At 36.0% G+C, this 25,844-nt stretch overlaps 1 protein-coding gene across 1 annotated transcript; it reads left to right on the forward strand.

Moving 5' to 3' along the window:
* Window positions 1-23,975: 23,975 nt before the first annotated feature.
* On the forward strand, window positions 23,976-24,956 carry LOC120414043 (snake venom metalloproteinase trimerelysin-2-like). The gene is made up of 2 exons (XM_039575063.1): window positions 23,976-24,168; window positions 24,226-24,956. The coding sequence occupies exons 1-2, from the start codon at window positions 24,051-24,053 to the stop codon at window positions 24,846-24,848; spliced, it is 741 nt and encodes a 246-aa protein (XP_039430997.1). The 5' UTR covers window positions 23,976-24,050; the 3' UTR covers window positions 24,849-24,956.
* Window positions 24,957-25,844: the final 888 nt, after the last annotated feature.

Here is a 25,844-nt window from a genome sequence, read left to right on the forward strand (position 1 = left end):
ACTCAGTTTCAAGATGTGGTGAGCAGAAGTGGTCAGAAGTAGGCAGCTAACAATTTTACATGTTAAGATTAAAGTGTGATATGGTTATTCCTTTATTTAAATTTTAGAGAATACATTGAATCATTCTTGTTAATTAATGACAGAAAGTATCATTCCCAAGTACTACCGAAATTTGTCGGTAAAAAGAACAATTTTGTTAAATCTTGTTTACTTTAAAACAATGCACTTTTTGGAAAAAGTTTAGTTTAATGTTTTTGTGAGACCACAGTTTCTAAAGTTTCCAAAAATCATATTTTTTTAACATCGTTACCATATTTTGCACCTCCATACACTCAAGCGCAAAAGATTGTAATAAACATGACCAGTACACGGATAAGAATTAGTACCGGAACTTGTGAAATGAAAACGAGAATCACGTACAAGGTGTTCAAATGCCATGGCACGTTTTTGAATAACGTACCATGAAATTTGAACAATTTGTTCGTGATTCCCAATTTCATGAACGCTTGTTCACGATTTTCAGAACTCATTTTTCTCCGTCTCCTTGCTTGAATAAAGTAAATTTTACGGTAATAATGATAAACTGAGGTAGAAAAATACACCAAGTTAAAAAAAATAATTTAATGTTCCAATAACATTAACTATCTCCACTGAAGTAACAAGGCGCAGGCTGAAAATTCATTTCATCATCCCCGGTCTAAAAATATCAAATTGCACAAATTCATTCAATACCCACGACGGTCACGATTTGCCCTTGCGTGGTGATCCCAGTTTGGAGAATTATTTTATTAATTTAAAAGAAGGAACTCTCCGCCGACCAGGTGGCGCCTGACCTCCGCGCTGAACTCCACTCCAATTTTCTAATCCCATTTGGCAAAGAGTTGAGCAATTGACCAACATTTATCTGCGATTTAACCCTTGGAATACATCAATTTGGTGTTTAAAAAAAATTCCTCCAAATATATGCTAATTGATTTGCTTGGTATTCCCGAAATCGAAGTTGTTCGCATCCTTGTGTGTCTTTTAATGCAAATCCGTTATTTATAAGCCAGGCACGGTTAAGTGCACTCTTAACGTATTAATGCTAATGGCTATGGAAAGAAAAACACAACACTCGCCGGCAATATAACCCACAAAAAAACGCCCAAATCCCAGCAGCGTTCTGCGGCGAGACTTGATCCAAAATGCGTGTACACAAGCGACGAACCCCCGACTCGTTGTGAGCCGTGGGGGGAAAACAAACACAATCAACTTGCTTTGAAAGCTCACCGTCGCAGTCGTGTGTCCAAAGTGAATGCAAATAAAGGAACAAATATTGGGGGGTTTTATGAAGCGGTCTTGTCCTTTTTCATTGTTGGAAAAATGCAAAATAAGACCTTTTGAAAAGGTGGTTTAGTAACGCACTGTTGAGACTTCAATTGGGCCAAACTTTTAAATGGTCACAACCTTTTCAAGTTGCGGTTTGTGCTTTCCGAGCACGCGTTTTTCATTAGTTTGTTCATTATTCATTTCCGTATTGTTGGGCGCTCAGCTGCGATTCTTTTAAATGAGTTGAAATAAAGTCATCAACAAATGTCAGCGCCGGTTCCGTGAATGGTCGTGTCAGCACAATAATGCAGAAATTGGTTTGAATTTGGAAAACGATGACAGACCCGAGGATTGGCACAACAATTATGGTCAGGTCGTTCGCTTTGTTCGTGAGGCCTCGCAGGCGTTTTGCATAAAATCATTTATAATAGTCGTTCATATGTGAAGTGAGTGTGTGTCTGTTTGGGCGGAAAGCATTTCACCTTCATCTTGAGCTCTTTGTGTGTAAGAGTTGATTACTTTGAGGTAGCCGGGTAGCGAATGCTATAGGGCCAACCAAGTGCCATATGAAAGTGCATTAAGAGAGGGCGCGCACACGTCACCGACTGTCGGGACGTATCAACGCTAATTGACACATTTGCCTGCGAGCTGTCAATTATGTTTGTTAAAGTGGATTGGATTATGAGGATAAGTTGAAAGATATACAGAGATATTGCATATTTGGTTATTGTAAGAAATTTAAATTACAGTGTGTAGTTTTGCCAACATTAAATTCATTTTAAGAAATAACCAAACCACATTTTCTGTTGGATAATGTTAACATTTTTGAAGAATTTATTTTATTGAAAAAAGTTAAAAAAAATTAAACCAGTTCATTTAGGACAAACCCAAAAAAAAAACATACACAAAAAGTTTGCAAAAGTGCATTGTCCATTGCATGACCCAGTCAAACTCAGTCCCAGCCATCAAACCCACACGTTCCGGAACAGTCTCCAGCCAGCCAAGTTAACGGCGAGGGGCAACCTTATACTGGGACGGAACTAAGTGCACATTCCGCGCGCCGGCAATCGATGTCATAAACAAATAAGCAACAATTTATGTACTCCAATAACGATTCAAATTTACAGCATCTGTGGGTCGTCGCCGTCGTTGACTTTGTTGTTGGAGTTTGCTGAAAGTCAACAGAACTCACACAGCATGTTGTGCCAAAAGGACCCAACCCTGTCCGCAATATGGTCCAGCTTTGGATGGGAAACGGAGAAGTATTGTAACGTACCAAACTGAGACTGGAACTGCATGTGACCAAAGTAAATAAAAGCGCAATTGCTTGTAATATTCATAAACCATTTGTTTCTGGCAGTCCAAATCGGGGGAAAGCGCATGTTAAAGCTTATGGCTGAGATTTTTTAGCTAGATTGTGTCTTTATATCTCAGTTGAAATCAGAAAATAATTTCAAATTCTCCGACGCAGTGAAAAATAAATAAATTTAAAGCTCAAACAATGTTCATCCCTTGAACACACCCTTTCAAACTAGGTCAAGTGGATCATTTCCTCTAGTTCGTTGAACATAAGTGCATCGCCGCCGTTGCTCGTTTTGCATAAAATCAATAACCGATTGAAGGGGGAAGAGCCATCAGCGCAAAAAATGGCCCATAATCACGTTCTCCATGGCTGCCCTTGAGGCCACACAAATAATGGGGAGGATGCAAGTGCGGAGAGGATGATCGAAATTTCACGCTCCGGCTTTCAGAAATAGGGTAGCTTTTATACCGCTCCTAGCCATGGCATCATATTTTCTTGCTCATTATGTTGCAATGTGTGGTACTTGAATGCTTTATCGAGTGGAAAAATGCTTGCTGGTGGGAAGTTGTAATTAGTAACGTGACCTTGGTAGTAATGCTTTGATCATGATTAAGCATGCCATTCTTGAGCGAAACACCTTCGCCATTTTATTTTTGAATGATTTTTTTTCACTTTAAATACATTTTGTTTTTAACTGTTTCAGATCGATTCGTTTGGTTAAATACAGTTTGTTTAAAAAAGAAAACTAAAATCATAGAAATGATAAATTATAAAAAAACGTTACTTAATCCACCCTAAGTTGGTTGACGCCTTCCTCACATTTAAAAAAAATCCAAAATGCAAAAAGTGCGTAAATAACACTTAAGTGCTTATAAATGTTGATAGGGTTGTCAGATCTTCAATGTTTTGGACGCGTTGGAAAGCTCTTTTGAATACCTATCCAACAATATGTCGCATGAGAGATCCGGACAACGTTTTTATCAACATATCTGAGATCCGGCCTCCAAAAAGCGTATAAATAACACTTAAGAGCGAGTCCACGAGCAAAGCATACCCATCTCGCATCGACCTCACCAATCTGCCTGAAATTTTCAGGGGTTGTTTGTACATATATAACTAGCATCTGGCCAAAATATGAGCACAATAGGTCAACGGGAAGTGGGGCAAATCGGGACACAAAGTTTGAAGGTTCAAAAACGTCAAAAATCTTAAAATGGCTATAACTTAGGCAAAATTCAATTTAATTGCAAAATTCAAAATGCATCTAAAAGGGCTTGAAAAATGCAACAAAATGCAGGGTAGAGCATCTCAATTGGTTATTTCTAAAGGGAGTTATTGGCATTTTAGTGAAAAAATAGCATAATTTTCAAACTCAAATAAAAAAGTGTTCCATCCAGATATCAACTCGGTTCGACCTGCAGCTTATAGAGGGCATCTGGGACTACCATCTGAGACTGCGAACGCTTTGGGTAAGGCAGTTCAACATATTAAATAGACACTTTTACTTTTAGTGATTTTTTTGGTTGTAAATTTTTGCTCGGGGGACCCCTTAGATCCCATTTCTTGGTGATAATTTTATCATATTCGTGTTCCTGAGACAATTTCACAATAGAAACATGTAAAAAAATGTTCATTTTCATCCATTTTAACCCTTTAAAAAATAAAAGTTAAAAAAAATCTTCGATTCACATTTATTGAAAATCAAGTTCGTTTCAAAGGATACTAGATGACACCAGAAAAAGCAGCTTCTCAATTTTTTTTAACTTTTATTTTTTAAAGGGTAACAATGGATGAAAATACACATTTTTATACATGTTTCTATTGTAAAATTGTCTCAGGAACACGAATATGATAAAATTATCACCAAGAAATGGGATCTAAGGGGTCCCCCGAGCAAAAATTTACAACCAAAAAAATCACTTAAAGTAAAAGTGTCTATTTAATATGTTAAACTGCCTTACCCAAAGCGTTCAGTTGATATCTGGATGGAACACTTTTTTATTTGAGTTTGAAAATTATGCTATTTTTTCACTAAAATGCCAATAACTCCCTTTAGAAATAACCAATTGAGATGCTCTACCCTGCATTTTGTTGCATTTTTTAAGCCCTTTTAGATGCATTTTGAATTTTGAAATTAAATTGAATTTTGCCTAAGTTATAGCCATTTTAAGATTTTTGACGTTTTTGAACCTTCAAACTTTGTGTCCCGATTTGCCCCATTTCCCGTTGACCTAGAGTGCTCATATTTTGGCCAGATGCTAGTTATATATGTACAAACAACCCCTGAAAATTTCAGGCAGATTGGTGAGGTCCAAACGACGTCCCATACAAAGGGGTATGCCCTGTTCGTGGACTCGCTCTTAAGTGCTTATAATTTTTGATAGATTTGTCAGATCTTCAATGTCTTAAACTCGTTAGAAAGGTCTTTTAAATACCTTTCTGAAAATGTATGCATGACGGGTATTCTTACAAAAACCACCCTTTTTACAATCTTCCGGACTTTTGCTAAATCGTTTTTTTAGCATAACTTTTGAAGTACTTAACTAAACTGCATAAGTTTTAATACCGACTTATGGAACCCCAAGACGGATCAAATGAAGCCAAAACGGATAAAATCGGTTCAGCCAATGTCGAGATAATCGAGTGACAATTTTTTGATCAACATCCCACCACACACACAGACATTTGCTCAGAATTTGATTCTGAGTCGATAGGTATACATGAAGGTGGGTGTAGGAGGTCTAATGGAGAAGTTCATTTTTCGAGTGATTTTATAGCCTTTCCTCAGTAACGTGAGGAAGGCAAAAAGACGTCCCTCCTGAAACAAATTAAATGCAGTGAAATTGAAGGTTACAAGATAGATGCAGTTAATTTGAAAAAAATATGAAATTATACCTTGAATTTCACATTTTTTTTGTAGAAAATGTTCATAAAAAGCCATGGATGAATTTTTGATTGACCTGCTTTTGAAATCTTGTATCTCCAAAACCAACTGTCAGTGTAAAAAAAAATATAAAATTGTATTATTTTTATCAGCTTTTTGAAAATATACTTGGCAAGGGTTCCTTCGGTCATGAAATATTTTTGAATCGCAAAAAGTTGTCCTTTTTTAGACAATTTTATCCCTAAATAAACATGTATCTTGGAAAAAGTGAATTTAAATAAAATGCAATGAAATTTTTGGTTTCAAATTGGATTTTGCTGCTAAACATGAATCTTCCAATTTTGTTTGAAAATATATTCGATTTATTTCCAAAAAAATCGTACTTTTTCAAAAAGTCATTGCTTTGGTACCGGATTCAGTACCAACCTCATGATCAAAAAATGCCTTTTAGGACGATTCAAATATTTTAAAAGTTTTTGTCCCTCGTCTCTGGCCGGTGTAAACAAATATAAATGAAATAACAAGCCATAGTCTCAACAATTGAATGAAAAAAATGTTTTAAAATGCATTTTACAATAGTTCAGTTGTTTTGCAATCATTAGTTTTTGAAATATTCAAGATTTGACAAAAACAACAAATCTAGCGTAAAAATATTTTTTTCACATTGAAAATCGTTGCTGAAAGTAAAAATTAGTTGCTGAGACATCCGCAGTAGAAAATAAAGGGTTGTTTGGATGAGACCTAAAAACCTTTCAATTTTCCTGTTTATTTTTCTTTAATCTGCAACCAGACGTGTCTTGGACAATTTTATAGAAAAATTTATGAACTTTATAAAAAATAAGAGATGGTCGCTCAAGGTCACTCTTTTTAAACATCAAAAAACTGCAAATATACCGCTGATATCAAACTTTGGGTGGCTATATCATGATCAAGACAAACATTTCCAAAGGGCCAAATATTCAATATTTCGCCCTTTTGAAATGTTAGCCTTGATTCAATTTTGTTTTCGAAAAGATCGGAAAATTTCACGAATGTGTTATAACATTGTAGTTGCTGATATATCGACGTAAGAAAAAGGTGGGTTGTTTGGGTGAGACGTGGAAAACATTAAATTTAAACCTTCGCATGGCAATATCTCAGCAACTAAGGGTCGCATCAACAAAGTTCAAAAAAGCAAAACATAGACAATTTTCTCAAAAGTATTTTTTGCAAAAGTGGGCAAACATGTGCACTTATTTAAAAAAATGAAAAACTGCGACTATTTTCAAAAAGGTTACCTTAAAATGGCTTTAACTTGAAAACGTTGCACTTTAACAAAATTTCACTAAAGTTCTTTTTGAATGCAAATTTGATTTCACATCGAATAAAATTTGCAACCGTTATTACCATTTTAAAAAAAAATCAGTATTGATTAAAAATTCATAGCTCGGTCAAAGATTTTTTGCACAACCTGGAAATTTCTGAAAAGTAGGCATTTGATGTCCCCTAAAACATATCAGAAAAAAAATAAAATAGTGTTTATTTTTTTTTGCATATCAAGTTTTATCGACGAAAAGTTAAATTAAAAATCACAATTTTTTTACCGTGTATCATTTTTTTCAGTGTAGTCCTTATATATACTTACAACTTTGCCGAAGACACCAAGTCGATCAAAAAATTCCTTCAAAAGATAATCATTTCATAATCATTTTTGTATAGACAACTGACAAATTTGTATGGAAAAGTATATGAACAAACTCATGATGCAAAATGGTTTCTATGGGCATATCGAAGGCACCAAAAAAGTTTCAGCCGGATTAAAAAATACCAAAATTCAAATTAAAAAAAAGACCGATTTCGTGGAAAATTGCTTACAATTAAAACCCATTTCCGGTTTTATTAGAGAATTGCACATCTGTTTGTTTCGTCTATAAATCTTAATTTATTTTAAATTTTTGAATTCTGTAAGTTTGAAAACTATCTTGAAAACAGAAAACAATTAAAATCTCTTTTTCATTTTTAGCCAATTTGTTTACTTAAATTTCTGGTCTCTTTACAATAAGACAGAACAGGTTGGGTTAATATTCAAATTTTTGTTGTTATTATTATTGATTCCTGTTTTAGAAAATGATTTCTCAAACCGATAGAAATAAGGCAAAATCAAGATTGTTATGTAACCTGCAAATGACTGATCAAAACAGTATATATTTCAAATAATTAAATGCCTTCCAAGTCCTCACAATAAAAACGACACTCACTTCAAAAACCACAATCTTTCTTCCCCGGAAGACATTATTATAAAGTGCGTAATTCTTTATACATCATTTGTAACCCAAGTGGCTTCTAGTTGACCATTAGGCGAGTATCTTTCCTTTCTTCTCCCTGAAGAGTGTTATTTATCTCTTTGTTGGTCAAGGCTACCGTTTAGGTGACTGCTGCTACTATCCAACCTCTACTCACTGCCGGCTAGAAGTGCTTCCCGAAAACCGACATCATTATTCACGAAAACTGATAAAAATCTTTCCCTCACTTTTAGGCTCATTTCAAACCGACCAGTCGTCCGAGCTGGGCTGGCCCACGTGCTTTTGTGCTGCTGTCCAACGGGGGACGCCGAAGACCACCGCACGAATGCGTATGAAGCTTGTTTTTGATCGAGTCAGCTAGCAGTGAGATTTTGGGACCTTTCTTACACAGTTTAATGTTCAATTCGGACAAGAAAGTCTCAGACAAATCAATTTGAAAACATTTTTTTAGCCTTATCCAACAATTTCAACTCCAAAATCTCGACCAAACCCTCAGCTAAAGATGAAAAATACTACAATTATTGTTATTTATGAGCAATTTATCTTCCATTCTCCGCTAAGCCGGGGCGCAACCTCCGAGACTTTGTGCTTAGATGTTGACAAGATTAGGTCTCTCGGAGAAGGCCCCCAAGGCACTCTCCGCTATCCTAATACGGCGACAAATGATGGAACAGTTGGCTTAATCTCGGAGAACCTGATGGAGGCCCGGCCCAGCCTCCCAAACGAGAATTCGTCGAAAAACGTGCATAACGAGCCGTTCCAAACGATGGTTTAGATTACAAATGATTTCAATTAGAGATTCGTCTTTCCTCAAGTAGACACAACAACGCGGTTAACGCCATATGGTTAAGGTTGGAGGTCTAAACACTCTCTTGATAAGGCCCCTCCGTAAGAGAACTGGACCTCGGGGCTGGACACTCGCACGTCGCCCGTCAATGGCGAATAAATTATGAAAATTTATTGCGCCTTAAATGCTGAGAAACGCACATGACGTTGGATGTGAGGAGGTCCGGAGTCCGAGATCTTGGACTCGGAGAGTGATGTTTAATGGCGAATGTGAGTTACGATAACGGTTTATTTATGCGCTGTTGAATTAGTGTGGACATTTATGGGTGGTGGGCAGGGTATGTTTGCGGATGGATTTGAAGGATCTTATTTTGGATTTTTATTCAAAATGAAATCGGAACTATCCTGCCTGATACATTCTGAACAAAGTTAGCATTCATTTGATTTTTGTAGATCTTGATTAGAGTCCTAGAATAAATTATTATAAACATTCGATCATAAAAAAAAGTCTTATAGTCTCTTTCAGACGACAATTGCCATATTTATTGTCTCGAATTTCTCAAGCATCATTCATGAGTTTTCCATAACGTGTCGATCCCTTCACTTAATTACGACCACTTGCACTAATACCGCAATCAACTTATATTTTTCTCCCCTTTGCAGCTCGTAAAATCTCCCGTCAAATAAAACAAAAAAAAAAACAAAAACAAAACAACATCTTATTTCAGTCACATCTCCCCTCTCTGGTTCGACTTGCTCAAAAGGCAGCACCCTCTTCATTTCCTTTCGTAGGTTGGTGGCATAAACCAAACACGACATCAACCTGACTCTCGAGCAACGATTGTTGAAGGCTTGGTCCGCAAAGCCATGCCAAAACAACGAAGGGATAATCTTATTACTGCAGTGAGAGACCTTTTTATTTTCCCTCGACGCTGCTGTCTTAAAGACATGAACGAGGAAGAGTGCAATCTTACGGGGATGAGCAACTCTTAGTGACCCTTGTTGAAGAGTTTGCAAGACGAAAATCTCTTCAACACTCTCAAAACGAATTTCAACGAGTACATGAAGATTTTTTCCTCACTGCCAAATTTTGATTAAATTTATCTAAAGTAGGGTCGTTAAGAGTTATATTTATGAACGGTTATACAAACGTACGATACGCGCCAAGCACGCGTATGCTCTCCGGAATCGTAAAACCCCACTTTTATTGTGGGCAAATAAAACAACAAAAAATTTAATAATAATCAAATTAATGCCATATGGACACGTACTGGCACCAGAGAGAGTTCATGCGCCCTTTAGGCCAAAAAGGGAAAGTTTAACCAGAAGTTGAGCACAATTTTCGACAAATAACTCTCTCTCTCTCTGGAGGTGTGTTGTGCACTTACCGATGGTAATGATGATGACGGCTTGGAAGGTTTGTAGCCCGAGCAGATGAAACGCTTTAAAGTACGCGTCATGGGCCAAGACCCAGAAACAATTTGCCCCCAGGGGTAGACGCAAGGAGTTCGTACCAATTTGCTGGTAATCTGCATATATACGGGGATGATTAATGGTACCCATCGGGTACCGATGAGTATTTTGCAAATGAGCCCAGCTTGAAATGGGTGCCACCTTAATGAAGTTATTAAAAAGTTGTTATTGGTGTTTCGCTTCTTTTGTCATTGGGGCACGAAAAGATTTATTGTTGTCATGAAGGTATCGTATAAGAAATGTAAAAAAAGTTTATTTTGACCTTGAATATTCTAAAAGATTTTTAGAACCTTGCAATTTAACGAGAATTTAAGGGAAATTTAATTTTGAAAGGGTTGATGGAAATTTATAAAATCAGATTAGATCAGAAGCCAGGTTCTATTAATTTTTTGTTTTGAGTGTTGTTTATGCTACATTAAATTTTGTAAAAATAATATTAACACTATTTCAAGTTTGACAAAAACTAATTTCATACCATGCTGCAGAAATATCAAAGATAAGGTAAGAATTAAGCGGATATTCCTTCTTAAAGGTAAGCCATTTAAAACTTTGTTCCAAATTCCAATTAATCTATATTTTTGTTCTTATAAAACACCCACATAAAAAACTCATAAAAACTTGATTGATTTATATTGAACAAAATTTTAAATCATACAAAATCATGTTTTAAAGATTTTTGTTTAGATTATGTGTTCTTAAAAATTGTCTGCAATCATTTTAAATTTTTATATTTAAAGTTATGAAAATTGCTTGAAAAAGATGTTTTATTATGAAAATCTGTTGAACACGAATCTAAATTTCTTCAAAAATTTTTTAAAATCATGATGCTATTAATTTCACGTTTTGTTAAATATATAATCATCAGAGTCGTACATTTATAAAAATGAAGATTGCTGAAAACTCAATTTTTGAAACGAGTTGAAAAGGAAACGTTTGTTTATACGCTTGAATTTTATTTGACGTCAAGATATGTGTCAAACTCCACAACAGTAACGAATAGTATAAATTTTTGTCACAAATGCTGAAAAGTAGAATTTTTCAGCCTCTATTGGATGCTGATAAGTTTTTTTCAGTACTCTACGAGTTCACAAATTTATATTTTTAATAAAATTAGAAAAAAATCATTTTCATCATTAAAAATCGGACCCAGATATCGTCAGTTGAAAAAATAATTAAAAATTTGAAAAATTCATCGATTTGAATTCTTGGTGAGGAAACAGTTTTTTTTTTCATTTCAGAGAGAAAGTGGTAGAATATTTTTTCAGTGTTTTTTAAATATGAGTGCTTTTCTTTAATAAGTTATTTAAAATTGCAATAAAAACGAACAGAAATTGAAAAAAGTTGCCGACAAATAGCTACAACTTGAAAAAGGTACATTTTGTCAACAAAAATTGCTAGGTTTTTTGTCGATTGCACATTAGATTTTGCTTAAAAAAAATAGTTTTAATTAAAAAAATTGTCAGGTTTTCGATATTTTCCAAACAAACACGATTTTTTTAAAATTCATATCTCTTCAGCCAGATTTTACCCCCTCATGCACTATGGATTAGAAGATTTCTTTTAAAGGCCTTTTAACATATATATTTTTTCGAATAATATATTTTTTTTTAATTTAACTTAAAGTGAAAAAATCGTTAGTTAATTTGTTAAGTGAACCTTTTTTTCGAAAAGTCCTAATCAGGTATGAAATACCTCTTTTGTATGATCAGCCCCTAACATTGTATAGAGACTTGTATTGAAAAACTAACGATGCAAAAATCGCGAATTTTTCCAAAATTGTACTACTCTACTTTTATTTTATGCGATGAATAGTAGGCCTTTTCGTCACTCGAGATTGACAGGTAAAATAAGTAGTTTCGTAACAGAATTCCAAAATAGTAGTTTATGCAACAAGTCGCGAAAGTAGATTATTTTTAGCACGAGTCGTATATTTATCCAACGATGTTCACCCAGATGGATAACTACCATGAGTGCTGAAAAAATCAAGTTTTGGAACGAGTTCCATGCAACTTTTTTTTGTGACCGGCCCGTGGCTTAATGGCTACGGCTCCCGCCTCATAAGCGGAAGGTTCAGGGTTCGATTCCCGACCGGTCTCCTTGAAATTTTTCGACTGTAATTGAACTTTGAATATGAACAAAAAACGCATAGAATCAGGTGGGATTCGAACTCACACCTTTGGATTAGATGTCGGATGCTCTAGACATTCGGCCACCAAGGGATTAATACTCCTTGAGTGAATTAGTCCGTAGTGGTGAAATAATGTCACAAGGTCATTTACTATATAATACAATAATCCCTTCCCCAACGATTCCCCTACTCACCACACACCATTATAATCTATAAATAACTCGAACCGGTTGGTACGGTATGTCCCCGGCTTCTTCTTCTTCCCCTGATGGTTCTATGAAATGTGGGATCCGTTCATAGAATATGTCTCATGCGGTTAATGCAACGCAGTAGGTCGGGCCGCTTTAATGAGTGTAATACACTTCGGGGGTTCTCGAAAGTACTGCAAACATTAATAATGACAAGAAGGAACTTGAGGCGTAATCTAACCGTAAGTTCTTCCCGGATGCATTATTCGGACTGGCTGCGCTTGTGTTCGATTGGATTGGATTGGATTGGAGTTCCATGCAACTTTTTTTGCAATCCAAAAACACTCTTTGAACAGAATTATAGGACAAATGTCCATGTATTGAGTCAATCATTTAAAGTGAAAAAATGTTGAAAAGTATAACTTTTCCAAACAAGTGCTGAAAAGTCAAACTTCATTTCAGTGCGGAAAAGCAGACCGATTCTGTTATTTTTTGGTGCAGAAAGTAGGCTGTTTCGTCGTTCAAGAATGACAGAAAATGTATGTAGTTTTACGACGGAATTGCAAAACTAAAATTGTTAAATTCCAGTTTTTTATTCCCAAATTGGCTTACAAAGTCGGGTTGGCAAGAGTCACAAGGGTCAAAGTATCTATTTCAATAATTTGAGTCTGTAAAATGTTTTGATCAAAATACAACAGTTCAAAGTTCTATGAAGTATTGTTCAGTGTTCTTATGTAATGGACTGAAGATTCACTGAAATCACGTCGCATAAGTCAAATAGAAAGAAAAGAAAAAAAATATCCTCTTCAAAAAGAAATCATTTATTTGTCTTAGCTTCAATTCATTCAATCGAACACATTCAGCCAAGCAGGAGAAAAAAAGAACTCGCCGACCATTTCTTTTATCTCCTTAACGAAGCGCTTAATTGCGTGTAAATGGCGGTCGCGGGTTTCGATTTTATCGAATTCAATTAACGATCCATACGGCTGTTCGGGGGAACGAGAGAGGGGAACCGTGGCAAAGGTCTCCACCCGAAAAAGTGCATGGGTCGTAATAAACTGGTAATTATGTGGCGGAAAAAATGTTTCGGGCAAATGATAAGCGCTGGAAAATGAAAAGTGGAGTTTGATTTTTCGCTTCGATGGGTTGGAAGAATATTAAAAATAAATAATTAAATTGATAGTGAGTTTCAGTGGACGATAAATTCTTTATTGATTTATTTTTTTATTTTTTACTTCATTCTCCATTCCATTAGGAAACATTTCAATTAGTAACTTCCACAACACTCGATCTAATCATCTCAGTCTGGATCACAATTCATTAGCCGTTACATCTTCATAACTTCCCATCTCGCACCAGATTCTGACCTGATTCCGAGACTCCAAATGTTTAATTCATTCGCTGTCATCCCAGTTATTCACACTATGTCGGAATGTGATTGCCCCACATCAAACTTCATTCTTAAGATTCTCCCTTCCTCCCCCTTTTGACGTCAACATTTCCATTAAGCACACACTTCAACTCGATTATTTTTCTCTATCGCCGAGACGATCACCTACTTCCCCGAACCCACTTTGTTCTGTCACCCAGGGGAATTCTTCATTTCTGGGGACCCAGTCTTTCCTTATTTTTTTCACATGCCAATCTCGAGTCTATCACCTCCTTTGGGTACCGTGATAGATCCCGAAGCCATCTATCGGTGGGGGCCTATCGGGGCCAACCGGCCTTATTTGGACAGGGAACTGTGCCAACTCTTCCATCCATATGCAGTGAAGTACTCCTTTGGGGAGAGCACACGTAGTTGGTCCCGCGGGATGCTGGGAAGTAGCAACAACACACAACTTACTGATAGAAAAGCCCCGGGAAAAACTCATTTCCAATTCTACGACATGCGGTGACGTTATCTAACGCATTGCATCAAACTGATCGCGCAGTTGCTACTCCAACTTGGTTCGCGTACAAAGTATCAGAAACAGCTTCCTCCAGCCCCGGGTGACATTTATTTTCATCAATGTGCTTGATTTGAAATAGGGGAGATTTGTTCGCATTGAGGTTACGTTACTAAGTTAAGCTCGTCAAAACAAGTACTCCCCTAAACCCAGTTAGAACCGGAATCCGCAGTCTCAAGCGTAAGTCCAAAAAAGGCTCACTGTGTCACTGGCTGTGTGCTGTACTTCTCCCGGAGACATGTCCAGTTCTGGCCTATCAACCAGTAAGAAAGCGGTCCAACTGGACCTAACCAGCGCCGCCAGAAGTATATTGAGATTACGATAACGGTAACGGTCCCGGCGGTGGCTCCAGGGAGTAGTAAAAGCTGGACCATTTTTTTGATCGCTGCGCGTACCAACAAACAGCAAATGTGTGACTTTATCGTTGTTTTTTTCTCTGTTTGATGGGTGCTGTTTGTTTTATTTAATGCTTTTATTGGCTAGCCTTAGGAGTTGGGAAGAAGTTTGAGCGCTGCATACAATGTTGGAAAATAATTAACTGTTCACCTTTGGAGATGTACTCAGATAAGGATGATCGCACCGGAAGTTTTCTTCAGATGAGGTATATGTTAGTTATTTGCTTGATTTATTGTTCACTTTATCAAGGAAAGGTGTTTTTGAAACGCGAAGCAAACTTGTAAATCTCGTTCTAAACGAGATTTAATATCGCTTTAAACTAGCCTTTTTCAACTAATAAAATATCTGTTGACCTTAGATATTACTTCACCACAAGCAAACAGTGAAAGTAATTTGGGGAAGTTTATTATGCTCACACAACAAAGCAGCGAATGAAATCGAAACGATCTTTTGTTCACTGGTCAGCCAACCACCCTCAATTGCAGTCGACGATCGCGGTGGTAATGAGAGAGCTGTCTGACATAGTCCACCATGGCTCAGCCCCGGCAGGGTGGCCACTTGAGTCGAGAAAGCGAGAATGTTGGAAAAAAGCTAAATTTAAAATTTTGGAAAACTTAAAAAGCTTGTTAAAAGTGATTTTTTCCATGAAATTTTTGAGATATAAAAAAAACCATTTTCTGGAAATAAAAAACAACTTTGTTCTGAATTCAATTTTTCGCATTAAAAAGTGAAAATTGTTAAAGATGTTTTTTAAAGCTTAACTTTTCTTCTGAATAGTTCTAATTTTATCCGAGACATTAAATCAATCAGTTATACTTTCTCATGATGTCACTTGATGAAATTATCATTTTGTTTATGCATTTTGTAATACCATAAAAGACGTTTTTTTTTTAATTTTCCTTTCTTTATTTTTCTTTACTTTATTATTTAAATAATTTGAAAATGCATTGTTAGAATTTTCTTTCAAACCCAAAACTATGATGAGTTGATCCCAATAATATTTTTTCGAGATTTAAATTTCTAGAATTTTTTTTAAGTGGTCATATAAGCTATTGTGTTTTAAATATTTATATGACCTTTTAAAAAAAAGTCTCTGTTTTTTTTTTCATTTTAATTCGATAAAATTTTGCCCATATATTTCCAATTTCAAAATTCAATTGGCTATCAGTTTTCAACTCGAAAAACAGTTTATTCGATTTTCATTGTTGAAAAATGAAACTTTTGTGTATTTTTTTGTTTTTTAAGCTAAATTAATTTCCAAATTTTAGAAGATTTTCAATACGTATTTCGATTCACACATTTTTAATTTCTAAAAGTTGTATACAAGTCTTAAGCATGGTAATTTTGATTATTGATTTCTTTTGCAAAATTGTAGTTGATTACAATAATTGTTAAAAAAGTTTTTACATACTTTATATTTTTCAATCGCAATTTTGATCGCAATTTTGATCTTGTGGTACATTTTGGTGAACTAAAATGAACATTTTTTGAATTTGTTCTAGTAGAGGCAAAAAATAAGCATTGTTGCCATCAAACATTGAAAACATTTGGAAACATCAAGTATTTTTTTACTTTCGATTAAAAAATTGATTTGTAATCAAAATGATCGAACAGATTTTTATAAAGTGTTGTGCATTTATCGAGATAAATTCAATTAAGTTTTAATTATAGGAAAATAAGCATTCTTGGCAAATATTTTATAAAGGATCAGAAAAATCTACAAAATTCGTTTGATTTCCTTATTTTGCCTTTGTCATAGTACAATAGTTACAATTTTTCAGTTTAAAAATTTCAAATTCTGGGTATAATTTTGCAAAGGGAATATTTAGTGATTTTGAGGTGAAGTCATCAGTCATTTTCAAAATAAATTGAACATGATTTTGAATACTCTATATTTTTCAATTTGACATGTATCTGTTCCTAAATAAATCGGGTGTAGCATGTTTCGCATGCTTCTGTTGTGCCGTTTTATAAAGATTTGAACGAATTTGTATCCTAAAACAAATGTATTTTGAAAGTATTTCAAATTTCATCATGCAATCATTGACGTCCTTGCGACAATTAGCCATTCAAATTTTTGTCCCCCTCCTTCAAAACTTACTTAAATAATCAGGCGGCAAAAAATATATTGCTGATTAATTTTTTTTATTGATACACCCTGTTCAATTGTGTGTAAGCTATGAAGAATACATAAAATATGGTTTCTTTTTGAATTTTTAATTAAACAACGCACTTTAAGTCTTTTTTTTTCCATAAATTTTGAATTTTGGGAATACACATTAAAAAATATACAAGTTTCAGAACATTGTAACATTCTTAAAAATAACCCTGTAAAGTTTTCAAAACACGAAATTTTATAATGAATATTTTTGTTCAAAATGAAAAAAATACCCTTCTGGGTTATGTAGAATCGAATAGTACTTTTTATTCCCTTAAATTGAAATGTTCCAAAAAAATTACAGTTGAGTAATGGAAAATGGCACAGTTTTTTAAGTTTTTTTTCGATGAAAAATACGTTTTTTTCGGAATGTTGAGTACGCCATCAAATCGGGTGTCCAATTTTACATAAAAGTCCCTTTGACACCAAATTTCTATTTCATCACCGTTTCAGGCTGCAAATTATTGAAAAACACCTATTTTTTCGCATGTTCAAAAATGAAAGGTTCCGCCCCTCCGTCACAAGATATCAATAAAAGGACATCAGATTCGTGATCAGGGACAAAAGTTACCTCTTAGGACAAAGTTTCACGCAAATCGAAGAGAGGTCGGGGCAACTTTTCCCGATTTTGTGTTGGTAAAAATGATCCCAGCTTTCTATGCGATTTTTAAATTGCATTCGAGTAGCCACCCTGCTCAACCCCGGTCAGTTTGCTACAATAGCATTGTTAGATCATACCAGGTTTGCGTTTGCGAGGTGTCGTCCATGTGAGAAACCTCCTCGAAACTCATTAGCGCAATCTTCTCGCCGCAATTGCAATTTGGCAGAGTTATTGTGGGAGAGATCTGCAGCTTTTTGCAACTGCTTCCTCGTTAGCCCCCGACTTGACGACTATCCTTTTGTTCGCCTCGCAAGGTGATCAGCTTTTTAAACTGCAATTGTAGCCAACAATCACATTCACGTCTATCCAGTTTCCATTGTCACGTTTTCCGAATCAAAATCGTTTTCCCCCCCGACAGCACCGATCCAGTAGCGCTTTTCCATCCAACAACAGCAGTTTCACACGACACGACCATGTCGGCGGCGGCATCGACGTCGAACCACTTCTGGAAAATTGTACCCAATAAATTCGCTCCAAATTGCAGCGTTCAGCGGAAATTACATCGAACCAGCAGCGGCCAGTTCCTTGTCTTTTTTTTGCCCTTCCACGAACTTTCAGCTTCTCGCAGCTTCCCAGCAGAGATGAGAGCGGGTTGGCCGTCGAATAAAAGCAAAAGTATCGATAATGGCATCGCAAGGCAATACGATTTCGATTTCCTCCCTCTTTAGCGTCCAACCCCGTTGATTTTCCACCGTCCATGGGTCGTCCAGTATCACTTAAAGACGGGGCTTGGCTTCGGAACTCGGTGTCGGAATTTCCATCCACTTTTTCCTCTTCACAGCTGGGCAGAGAAAAAAAGTGAGCCATCAGCATTTTGCTTCCTTTGATCACCGATGCTCTCTTACAGCGTGCGCACGTACAAGTTGCAGCCCTTACGTCCTCACAGTGCTGGGCTGGTCAGACCTGCTCTTGGTGGAATTCAGTTTGTATAATGCCTTCATGTTACCTCATATTGTGAGTGAAGTTGTCTTTGATAGACAAGTACCTATCCGTAAGTAACATTTTTATTATGTTATAGCAACAAACGAACTTTGAGTCATTTTACTGATTGCTCTTGTAGATAGTTTTAAGAACTACAACTAAAGGTCAAGTAAATGCAAAAAAAACTAAACTCATACACGCAAAAAAAATCACAATATTTTGCTCTACACAATAAAATTTGGAAAATTATATTTTTGTAGATATTTTCAGAAGTAAAGCTTGATTTTGAAATTTTCACAAAAGTTTAATTTTTATACATTGAAAATTGGACCAATTGTTTCTGAGATACTGTCAGTTAAAAATAACAGCCTAATTAGGTGACACTCAGAAAAAATCATTTTCATTAATTTAAATTCTTTGTGTGGCTATATCTCAGAAACCAATTGCCCGGTTTGCAAAAATATAAAATTGTAGAAAATTGTCTAAGCTTTAAAAAAACAACAAAAAAATCGATAAGGGTAAAGTAGTCATCAATGAGACATTTTTTGGTTTTAAACTTTCAACGATTTTTGTATTTTTTTTATCATCATGTTTTAATGAGCTTTTCGAGGAATTTTCTTTCATTTAATCTGTTCTAACATTGCCCAAAATATGAGATCGATCTGACGTCTACAGCCAAAGTTATTCAACTGTCTCATTGTAGACGCACTTGACAGGAACAATGAGACACTCTACGAAAATCAATAGTTTTCTAGCTTAACATCATGTTCTTGTGTTGTTTCATTGCAGGTTACTTGCCTTGGACATTTTAGAGCAATTTTTTCAACTTGTAACTTTTATTAACATAAATTATACTAGAAAGTGCTTAAATTTTGTAAAATCCATGTATTTATTCCAAATAATTTTATATTATTGGTTAAATGAAGTTAAAAATATTTTTATAGTTTGTTCGTCCAGGTTTTCGATATGTTACAAAAAACAAGATTTTTTCAAAAAATCATATTTCTTAAACCAAATTTTGCACCATCACGCACTACGACTATGAAGATGACGTTTTTAGTCCCTTTAAACATATAAAAAAAATTATCTCAGATAAAACAATTCGTATATTGGGAATTCAACTTTTAGTACAAAACTAACTTAATCCACCTATGTGGTTGAAGCCTTCCTCACAACAATGGCTGTACACAAGTTTCATCTATTTTTTAGATCCGGCTTCCAAAAAGTACATCGATATCACTTAAGTGGCCATATCTCGAGACAGGGTTGCCAGATCTTCAATGTTTTGGGCTCGTTGGAAAGGTTTTTTGATAACCTAACCAACATAGTTTACATACATTTAAGTGAGATCCGGCTTCAAAAAAGTACATCAATATCACTTAAGTGGCCATATCTCGAGCCAGGGTTGCCAGATCTTCAATGTTTTAGACTCGTTGGAAAGGTCTTTTGATAACCTAACCAACATAGTTTACATACATTTAAGTGAGATCCGGCTTCAAAAAAGTACATCAATATCACTTAAGAGGCCATATCTCGAGACAGGGTTGCCAGATCTTCAATGTTTTGCACTCGTTAGAAAGGTCTTTTGATAACCTAACCAACGTTGGGTCGGATAGTGGAGCCGGACATAGTTTACATACATTTAAGTGAGATCCGGCTTCAAAAAAATACATCAATATCACTTAAGTAGCCATATCTCGAGACAGGGTTGCCAGATCTTCAATGTTTTGGGCTCGTTGGAAAGGTCTTTTTATAATCTAACCAACAGTGGGTCGGATGGTGGATCCGTACATAGTTTACATACATTTAAGTGAGATCCGGCTTCAAAAAAGTACATCAATATCACTTAAGTGGCCATATCTCGAGACAAGGTTGCCAGATCTTCAATGTTTTAGACTCATTGGAAAGGTCTTTTGATAAGTTAACCAACATTAGGTCGGATGGTGGATCCGTACATAGTTTACATACATTTAAGTGAGATCCGGCTTCAAAAAAATACATCAATATCACTGAAGTAGCCATATCTCGAGACAAGGTTGCCAGATCTTCAATGTTTTGGGCTCGTTGGAAAGGTCTTTTTATAATCTAACCAACAATGGGTCGGATGGTGGATCCGTACATAGTTTACATACATTTAAGTGAGATCCGGCTTCAAAAAAGTACATCAATATCACTTAAGTGGCCATATCTCGAGACAAGGTTGCCAGATCTTCAATGTTTTGCACTCGTTGGAAAGGTCTTTTGATAACCTAACCAACGATGGGTCGGATTATGGACCTGGACATAGTTTACATACAGTTAAGTGAGATCCAAATATATGTGAAAACACATTTTTATACATAACTTTTGAACTACTTATCGAAACTTCAATCTGTATAAAACTCGATCTATGGGACCCTAAACTAAGTCGAATGCAACAAGTTCGGGTCAAATCGGTTCAGCCAGTGCCGAGAAACATGAGCTAGTTTGTTGGTCACATACATACATACACACACACATACACACACACACATACACACACACATACACACACACATACACACACACATACACACACACACATACACACAGACATTTGTTCAGTTTTCAATTTTGAGTCGATATGTATACATGAAGGTGGGTCTACGACGTTTTTATACGAAGTTCATTTTTAAAGCAGGATTATAGCCTTACCTCAGTGAGGAAGGCAAAAAGTTGAATAAATGTGGAATTTTTTTACGTGTACTTTTTTTCTAGAAGGTCCTGAGCCAGACTAACCCAATTTTCGGCCCGCGGGCCGGATGAAGCCGGTGAAACCATTCCATCTGGCCCGCGTCGGCTTTTCAAAATAACATAATGACTGAACCTTTAGGTTGTTAATGAAATATTGAATAAATACGTTGAGTGTCTAAATTGAAAAAAAGATGGAGATCAAATTTTCACATTTCATAACAAAATTGTAATGAACAAAGTTTGTTTGTTATTATGCTTTAGAAAAAAAATGTTGCTAATTAAATGTATAATTTGATGTTTTTCTTTTGTTTTTTTTGGTTCAAAATAAATTTAAATCATTTTTTTGGTTGAAGTAGAGTGGATAAAAATGTACAGAAAGACACCAAATTTTAATTGGTAATAGCTTTTAATGCGTTTACTTCAAATTTGTTAAAAAAAAACTTCAAATAAAAGTAGAATGCAATTATATACAATTCAAAATAAAAATAAACACGTTATGGAAAATTATGTTTATATTTGTTTCTCAAAATCAAGATATATAAATTTCATATGCAACACAAGTTTATTCATTTGCTTACTTTTCAACTTTTATCAAGCATTAGATCCGGCCCGAAAATACTTCAGAAAACATAAGATCTGGAAGACATCTAAGAAATTGATCAGAAAATCCCTTTTCAAGATACAGAATTTCATACATTTATACTGCCCATGTTCGCATAAATGTCCGATATGCAAAAACAACAAGCTGAGAAAAACGCATTTGAAGTTTGTCCCATACATAAGGCTACGTGTTATGTTTTCGCGAAAAAACTTGATTTCCTCCTGATTTATAAAACAAAGTACTTGATGTTACAGGCTCTTTTGAAAGAGCACACGATTTTGAACCAAACTGCATCAATAACTCGAAATCGATGAAAATGCATATGGGACATTTATGCGATCAGGGGCAGTAATATACCTATTATGTATTTTGAAAATTTTGTTATCGATGTTTACTTGCAAACTTCTTATGTTTATGCATCATTATATTGTAATTGTCTGCTCTACATTTTTTTAGAACATTGTTACCCTCTAAAAACCAAACACAAAAACATGACAATTTCGAAATTAAAACATGACATTTCGAAATTAAAAATTTGGTTCTAAATGAAAAAATACAGTTCTGGATTATTGCAGATTCAAAAAGAACATTGAATTTCCCTTAAAATGACATATCCCAAAAAATATATAGTCGAGTAACGAAAAAATTTAATGGCAGAATTTTTGAAAATATTTCTGTCCGCCCCTCCGTTACGAGATATCGAAAAATGTAACTCGGATTCTTGATCAAGGACAAAAGATACCTCTTAGAACAAAGTTTCACGCAAATCGAAGAGGGGTCGGGGCATTGTTTTTCCGATTTCTTGTGAGTTGGTGGAGAATTACCCTTTCGAAAATGAAACAAATTGATTTTGAAGTAAATCCATGAATATTTTTGCAATTTATGCTTTATATTTAATTTATTTTATTTTTGTGATTTATGTTTAGCATTAATTTCTCAAATATGGCGTGAACCAAGCCTTGGGCTAATTTCTGCACATTAAGAGGTGTTTTTCTTCAAAGTTTTTTGATAGTGTTCAAATTTGAAAAATACTTTTTTGACGATTTTAAAAGACTGAAGTACGTCTAAAGGTAAGATGTAGATTGTTTAACACAGAATATGAAGTTAATAAGCTGCAAGAGTTAGCGGAGGGTGATCGTGGCTGAGCTGATAACAATGAATGCGGCTGAAACTCGATGCCTCTGCTCTCTTGTGCTGGGATTCCTATCTATAAGCACGGGATTGAAACTCGTCTGAAAAACCTGTATCATTTTTTGCCTTCCTCACTGAGAGAAGGCTATAATCCTGCACTAAAAATGAACTTTGTATAAAAACGTCGTAGACCCACCTTCATGTATACATATCGACTCAGAATCGAAAACTGAACAAATCTCACTTAAATGTATGTAAACTATGTCCGGGTCCACCATCCGATCCATCGTTGGTTAGGTTATCAGAAGAACTTTCCAACGATTCCAAAACATTGGAGATCTGACAACACTGTCTCGAGGTATGGCCACTTAGGTGATATTTATATACTTTTTTATTCCGGATCTAAAAAATAGATGAAATTTTTGTACAATTCCATCATATCAGCCATTGTTGGTAATAAGTGAGAAAGGCTCCAACCACATAGGTGGATTGAGCAAGTTTTTTTCCTTCAAAACGGTGGCACCGCGTGGTGATAGCTGCCCTGTTTATTACACTGTGAATTTATCCATGGCTAATCCAAGGAACTAAAAGGTGACAACGGAAATGTCCGCCCAAAAGGGGTTTGCAATTAAACATATTATTTTTAACAAATTTTCGAACAAATCAGCAACGACTCCCAAGTTTGATAGTCGAACTACACTTATAAGTTGGTTTTGTTATTTGTTTTTGCAAAACCGCATATTTTCTAACGAAAGTGCCAAAAATATTCGTGATTACCTTTTGCCTCTTGGTGGCGCTTTGTGTTAGTATGTGTGTGGTCGATGTTTGCAGAAGTGCACGCAGAACACAGGACAGTGAGGACTAGCAAAAATGCCTCACTGTCTTCTGATACAAGTCGCCATATTGAAATTGCTTGAAGATTCATACCCGTGCTATAAGTTAGAACTACAGAGCACGATGGCATCGAATTATTGATTGCAATGTTATTAAACAAAATAACCAAACTGGCTGGATTAACCAAAACAAAACACCACGTTAAGAAAACTTTCCCCAGTTGTTTGGAATTCGGAGCCGTTTACTATAAAAAGTTGTTTTTTAAATCAGACATATTCACTCGGTCACATTCAGGCTTGGTTGAAGCATCGGGCTCAGTAATACGAAAATCTAAGATGTGGAATTCACGTACAATGAAGATCGCTGTGAGCTCGTCTCTGTTTATTTTGGGAATAATGCTTAGTTTGGTCAGGCTTTCCGAACAACGTACAACAGAAAAGTCTTTGAAGACTGGTAAGCTAAATTTCAATACAACTTTTGTAAATGTTGTTAAATTCCTTATTTTTGTAGGTGTTACCAACGAATCACACCTCATCGAACTGGGTCTTGTGCTGGATAACGCTCTGTACCAGCAGTTCGACCAGGATGACGATCAGGCGAAGCTGTACATTTTCAGTCTGGTGAAGCAATCCAACGCATTGCTCCGTCCAATCAACGTATCCGTCCACCTCGTTTACGTGACCATGTGGAAGGATCACAACGAAATCCCGATCATTAACGACACCGTCGCAACGTTAACTAATTTTCAAACCTTTGTAAGGAATATCGACGTGACAAAAGCTAACCTAGACACAGTCATTCTACTCAGTGGATTCCGCGATCTTGACATGCCATCTGCGGCATATCTGAGAAGTATTTGCAAACAAACTCCGAGTGCTGCCGTGGTTCGGATCGATACGGTTCAAAGCCGGCAAAACGCTGCCGTTGTAGTTCACGAGATTGGACACCTTCTCGGAGCTGAGCATGACCACAAGTGTCGCGGCTGTGTTATGAGCCCATTCATTGACGACTGGAGTGACGAAGGATGGAGTCGGCGGTCACAGCGGGAGTTGGTGGAGGTGAAGGAAGAGGGACTGTGGAAATGTTTGAGGAATAAGCCGAGCAAGGTGGATGGATGGCAGCGAAGTTTTTAAAACTGTTAAATTGACGAAGAAAATTTTCACAATTATTCAAAATTGTAATAATTTCTATGTATTCAATCTTATTTCAATAAAGCAGTCAAAGCTTGGATATCAACTTCAGTGGCAGTTTCACTATTAGTTTCATTTGCAGATTCAGAGGTAGTTACAGTAGAAATGTGTGGCAGTGCGTGGCCGAATGGTTACGCTGTCCGCTTTGTAAGCGGATGATTCTGGGTTCGATTCCCATCTGCTGCAACCTTCCATCAGATGAGGAAGTAAAATGTCGGTCCCGGCCTTGGTTGTTAGGCCGTTAAGTCATTCCAGGTGTAGGAGTAGTCTCCATGCCATAAGTACAAACAACACACCAAACCAAGCCTACTCCGGTGGAATCGCTGGCGGCGGTTGGACTCGCAATCCGAAGGTCGTCAGTTCAAACACTGGGGTGGAAGGTTCCTTGGAGTAGAAAGAGGTTTGGGTGCTCTCCCCATTCAAGCCTTCGGACTCCTAGGTTCGAGCAGAAACTTGCAATAGAGACCACAAAAGACCCGGGGGTCGTTAATGTGGATGGTTTGTTTTTTTTTTTTGTACAGTAGAAATGTTTATGGCAGTTTTAGGGCTGACAGTATCAGAGGATGTTTCAGTCTCTATTTCAGTTTCTAGGCAGTTTCGGAGGTAGTTTCAGTAGTAATATCATGGACAGTTTCAGTCTCAACTTTAGTAGCAATTTAATTGGATGTTTTCAAAGGCAGTTTCAGTCACAATTTCAGCACCAGTTAGAGTGGCTATTTCAAAGCCAGTTGTCAGTTTTGGTAGCAATTTTATCGGCAGTGGCAGTTTGAGTCACAACTTCATTGGCAGATTTCATTTATAGTTTCAGAAGCAGTTTGAGTCACAATTTCAGCAGCAGTTTCGGTTTCAGTGTCAGTTTCAGAGGCAGGTTCAGTCACAATTTCAGTACCATATTTTGTGGCAGTTTCTGAGACAGTTTCAGTGGCAGTTTGAGTCACA

The sequence above is a fragment of the Culex pipiens genome, chromosome 2, assembly GCF_016801865.2.
Source record: "Culex pipiens pallens isolate TS chromosome 2, TS_CPP_V2, whole genome shotgun sequence".
Taxonomy (NCBI): Eukaryota; Metazoa; Arthropoda; class Insecta; order Diptera; family Culicidae; genus Culex; species Culex pipiens.

Excerpts from the sequence above, each read along its gene's own strand:
- LOC120414043 (XM_039575063.1), top strand. The coding sequence starts at position 24,051 with ATGTGGAATTCACGTACAATGAAGATCGCTGTGAGCTCGTCTCTGTTT. Across the intron at positions 24,169-24,225 it reads AGAAAAGTCTTTGAAGACTG|GTGTTACCAACGAATCACAC; the intron begins GTAAGCTAAATT and ends TTATTTTTGTAG.